Raw genomic sequence first — 5,189 nt, forward strand, 5'->3', positions numbered from 1 at the left:
GTTAAAGCCAAGAAGCCCGCAGCCGCCGCCAAGAAAGTTACAGCGGCCAAGAAACCGGCAGCTAAGAAGCCAGCGGCCAAGAAACCGGCAGCGGCAGCGGCAGCCAAGAAGTCCCCGAAGAAGAAGGCACCGGCGAAGAAAGCCGTGAAAAAGCCGCTAGCGAAGAAGAGTCCCAAGAAGACCCCTGTTAAAAAGCTCAAGGCGGCCAAGAAGCCCGCTGCCAAGAAAGCTCCGCTAAAGAAAACTGCAGCCAAGAAGACCAAGAAGTGAAGCGGCTCTTTAATCCAGCACTCAGTGCACCAAAGGTTCTTTTAAGAACCACCACAGCTTCACTAAAGAGGCTTCCTCAGTTATTAGTACAACTTCAACACCTTGTTACACAACAAACCCCTCTAATCATTACATCTTTTAATGCAGTGTTGTACTGTGTGTTTTATAATATTAGAACTTGTTCTATATCAGTGGTTCCCAACCTTTTTTCCTTGGTGCCCCCCCCCCTACTTTTATCTAAGAAAAGCTGAGCCCCCAACTGCTGACAAAACACGCACACAGAAAAATATTATGAAATTACTATTAGCGAACAAATGGAGTCAAATGACACCTTCATGGCTGCTCTGTGTAAATCAATGTCAGCTCTTGGTTGGCCTTCAACAGAAAAGGGGTTTATAAGGTGTAATATTTACAAAATATTGGCCTACAGTTTGCACTAATGTAAGTGTTTTCAACATATACTCTACTCGGGTCGGACAGGTATAGTTGCACCTGCCAAAGTGTATTTGGCACAACACTTTTGCAGCATTTTGCAGAGAAACGGTGAAGGAGAGATCAACTGGTATTATGTGTTTTATATATATATATAAAACCAATTTTAGATCTCTACCAGAATGTTCAAACTTCCAGGCTTCTGGTAGCAGACTTAAGCTTGAGTAACAACAGTCAGGGCCCAGACACAACAACAAGAACTTTGATTTTCTCATGTATGGCTAGATATTATTCTAGTGTTTGGTACGGCCGATGTTATGTTTTTGTAATCTTTTCCCCAAACTTTACTTTATTTAGTAAAAAAAAAAAACATTTATAGTAATTTAGTTTTTTCTTTGCCCTTCAACCATTTTTGAGGATTCCTTTTAAGCAGTCCATTATGTAGGTATTTTTTAAAATATACTTTTATCAAAGCGACTTACAATTGCTATACATGTCAGAGGTCACACACCTCTGGAGCAACTAGGGGTTAAATGTCTTGCTCAGGGACACAATGGTAGATGTCTCACAGTGGGAACCCAGGGCTCCCACACCAAAGGCAGGTATCTTATCTATCTATGTATCTTATCAGTTGTTAACATTGTATGATGAAAAATGCCAGTTTAGCTGGTATAATTTCATTATCTTACTTGTGCTAATGCAATTGTATGTTGACCCATGTGAGTTCATTTTTCCAGAGCCGATACTGCCTAAACTATGTCAGAACTATGCTGTGTTGTTGTCACGTTGAATGTAGATGTGCAATGTAATTCAGCGCACAAAAGCGTCGGCTTGTTCCATTATCAAACTGAAAATTGACCAAGAAAGTCTATAATCAGAAACAGAGACCGCTAGCCTTCAAAGTAAAACGCCATAGTTTTTTAAAGGTGCACTGTAATAGCACAATACATTAGATAATTGCCCTCCAAAAAGGACATCCTCTCTTACTTGGCTTCCCCAAAAATTTACCCCACCCCAAGCCACTTCCTTCATTTCAAGTCAGACATGTTCTACATTGCTTTTACCACTAATAATAATAATTGTTTATTAATGACAGTAGATTAAACATGACCAATAGAAATTAAACTGCATCAGTTCATCTGTACAATAAAGCTAATTTTGTTCTTAATTTTTTTTTTTATAAAATACATAAAAACAACTGAAATAATAGGCTGCTAAAGATGTGGGAGGAGTTAACTCCGCCCAGCGGAACTCGCGCCTTCTGTCCTCTTGTACGTCCGCAGATAAGATGTAAAAAGCGCGTGTCGACCCTCAAATTCATCAGTTTGTTCAACGAGTAAAGCTGAAAGATGAGCGGAAGAGGCAAAGGAGGAAAGGGACTCGGTAAAGGAGGCGCTAAGCGTCACCGTAAAGTGCTCCGTGATAACATCCAGGGAATCACCAAACCCGCCATCCGCCGTCTGGCTCGCCGCGGCGGAGTGAAGCGGATCTCCGGTCTGATCTACGAGGAGACCCGCGGGGTGCTCAAGGTCTTCCTGGAGAACGTCATCCGCGACGCCGTCACCTACACCGAGCACGCCAAGAGGAAGACCGTCACCGCCATGGACGTGGTGTACGCTCTGAAGAGGCAGGGCCGCACCCTGTACGGCTTCGGAGGCTAGACCCGGTCCAGACCCACTGAAACACAAAGGTCCTTTTAAGGGCCACACACCTCATCTAAAGAGTTTATCCTGACTCTTGAGCTTAAAATATTTGTTTTACATCTGGTCATGAATCAATAATTTGCCACAATTAAATAAACAAGTAAAACTTGTGTAACAAATCAGAAACAACATGGAATAAAAGTCCCATATTTTATGGACTTTACTAAGACTACTTGTAAAGTGACTTGCATTAAAGGAACAAAGTATGAAAGATAGGTTTCCATTGGTGAGAGCTGTTGGCACGAATGGGGTAAATACCTTCCAAAAGAAGTGAGTTAATGAAATGGTGAAATCAATACAAGAGAAATGTAAGGAGACAGAGCACAGGAAGGGCAAGAGTTGAGGGGTGTTATGAGAGAAAGTGTTCTTGGAAGAAACAAAAGCTTCCCCCCTGCTGTGATGGCGGCTTGAGGCAGAGAAAAACAAAGGGACAACCAGCTGAACAGCAGCAATCAATAAACAGCTGACATAGGAAGACAAATGACAACTCAACCAAGGAATAACGCTTTTTGGTGGATTATATGTTGGGACTTTTATGGACTACTGCATCCCCCCCATCACCATGAACATTTGATCTGATGGGACATTTGTGTTTTGGGGGTTAAATGTTATTTGGGAAATGTCTGCAATGTTCGTGTGATGTGTCAGAGTGTCGGCCAGCAACGAATCCCTGTGTGTTTATATCAATGTGTGCATATTAAAAAGTTGTTATTGATGCAGAATGTGTGGACATTTTGTTGAAGGAAGTCCCTCCACGCAGGTCACTGAACTTCTCTCAGCTAATAGGTGATATAAGTAAAGAGAAGGTGACTCAGGCTATTTGATACCTTAATGTGGGAAGAAGTCCTCGTACAGACGGTGTTATGAGTCTCCTCACCTCCAAGTTTACAGACTTAATGATATTTTTGACAAATGTATAGAAAAGGGAAGAACCTGTGTAATCAAGGGTTGTCTCATGTGGGACAATCTGTGTACTGCTTATTCTTAGAATATGATTGATTGGCCTATAGGTCATAAGATGGTGCAATATCATTGTGTTTGATATTTGATTTCTCTAAGTCTTCCCTCTTTATTTGGTTAACTTGTGTAATGGGTCTTTCCTGTATGTTAAATAGAGAAACACAACACTCTTTAAGATTGAAAATGAGATCAACATGTTTTATTTACTTGTATCTTGTCAAATATTTGACATGAAATAAACACAACAGCCTACATGGTATACAGTACTTAAGATTATTCTTTCTATTATTTATTTGAAGTCCACTGAGATTTAAGTCTCTTTTTTTGAGGGAGAAGTTGCTAAGAAAGAACACCATTACAAGGTTACACAAACTATAAAACTGAGCATGTCAAAAACAGACTATGGACAACAGATACATGATACAAAAATCCAGTTCAGAGGCGAGAACAAAGAATAAAAGTATTCATTATGTAAAATGGTCCATTTTATTATGATGTAGATGAAGCTAATATGATTTTATATACTGCTGGGTAGCTTGTGAATATGTCTCTTGGTCAATAAAGACCAATAGAATGAATTCATCAAGAACAGAAACATTTTGTGATGATATAAACTTTGAGTGGTGCATAATGGAGAAGTTGTCTTTAATCATAAAATATAAATTACAGCAGGAAGTGTGTCTTTAGTTTGAGATGTGTGGCTCTTAAAAGAGCCGTTGTGTTGTTTGTGGTTGTGGTTGTTTACTTCTTGGCGGGCTTCTCGGTCTTCTTGGGCAGCAGGACCGCCTGGATGTTGGGCAGCACGCCGCCCTGAGCGATGGTCACTCCGCCCAGCAGCTTGTTGAGCTCCTCGTCGTTGCGGACGGCCAGCTGCAGGTGACGGGGGATGATCCTGGTCTTCTTGTTGTCGCGGGCGGCGTTTCCGGCCAGCTCCAGGATCTCAGCGGTCAGGTACTCCAGCACCGCCGCCAGGTACACGGGGGCTCCGGCACCGACACGCTGGGCGTAGTTTCCTTTACGCAGCAGCCTGTGGACACGGCCGACGGGGAACTGGAGCCCGGCGCGGGAGGAGCGGGTCTTTGCCTTTGCTCTGGCTTTGCCTCCGGTTTTACCTCTTCCAGACATCGTTAGATCTTTCTAGAGTAGAGACTCAAAGAAAATGTGGCCCCGACAGCCAAAACCCTCCTTTATATGTCCGCGCAGCGCGCGGGACGGTTCTTCCAGACCAACCAGGAAAGAGGCTTCCTGCAGAGCAGCAGAGGGCGGCCCGCTCTGCGTTTAGGCGGAAAGTTTGAACGGATTTTCCGCCAATAAGCGGCGGAGATTCAGGCGGTGGGTCGCTCCTCTAGGCGGTGCTGAGCTCCAGCAGGGGCCCCTCACCAATCAGGAGCCGGAGGCCTGAAGCAGCGTCACCGCTTCACAGCCGGTCCCGCAGTTTAAGAGCAGCGCGGCTCCTCTCTTCACTACACTTTTCTCCTGTTGAGAGAAACGAGACGCGATGGCCAGAACCAAGCAGACCGCCCGTAAATCCACCGGAGGAAAAGCTCCCAGGAAGCAGCTGGCTACCAAGGCTGCCCGTAAGAGCGCCCCGGCCACCGGCGGAGTGAAGAAGCCCCACCGCTACAGGCCCGGTACCGTGGCTCTCCGAGAGATCCGCCGCTACCAGAAGTCCACCGAGCTGCTGATCCGCAAGCTGCCCTTCCAGCGCCTGGTGAGGGAGATCGCTCAGGACTTCAAGACCGACCTGCGCTTCCAGAGCTCCGCCGTCATGGCTCTGCAGGAGGCCAGCGAGGCTTACCTGGTCGGCCTCTTCGAGGACACCAA

General features: G+C 44.8%; 2 protein-coding genes across 2 annotated transcripts in view; one reads left to right on the forward strand and one right to left on the reverse strand.

Annotated features, from left to right (window-relative positions):
* The first annotated feature begins 2,042 nt into the window (after positions 1 to 2,042).
* Positions 2,043 to 5,189, forward strand: part of LOC123963052 — a 9,223-nt gene continuing 6,076 nt past the window's right edge. The window contains exons 1-4 of the mRNA XM_046039574.1: positions 2,043 to 2,360; positions 4,143 to 4,440; positions 4,569 to 4,654; positions 4,852 to 5,189. Coding sequence (XP_045895530.1) covers positions 2,052 to 2,360; positions 4,143 to 4,440; positions 4,569 to 4,654; positions 4,852 to 5,189 — 1,031 coding nt within the window. The 5' untranslated portion in view covers positions 2,043 to 2,051. The remainder of the gene's footprint in view (positions 2,361 to 4,142; positions 4,441 to 4,568; positions 4,655 to 4,851) is intronic.
* On the reverse strand, positions 3,536 to 4,521 carry LOC123963036 (histone H2A-like). Its single transcript, XM_046039558.1, has one exon. It carries the CDS (start codon positions 4,488 to 4,490, stop codon positions 4,107 to 4,109), a length of 384 nt encoding a protein of 127 aa, XP_045895514.1. The 5' UTR covers positions 4,491 to 4,521; the 3' UTR covers positions 3,536 to 4,106.

The sequence above is a fragment of the Micropterus dolomieu genome, linkage group LG23 (assembly GCF_021292245.1).
Source record: "Micropterus dolomieu isolate WLL.071019.BEF.003 ecotype Adirondacks linkage group LG23, ASM2129224v1, whole genome shotgun sequence".
Classification (NCBI taxonomy): Eukaryota; Metazoa; Chordata; class Actinopteri; order Centrarchiformes; family Centrarchidae; genus Micropterus; species Micropterus dolomieu.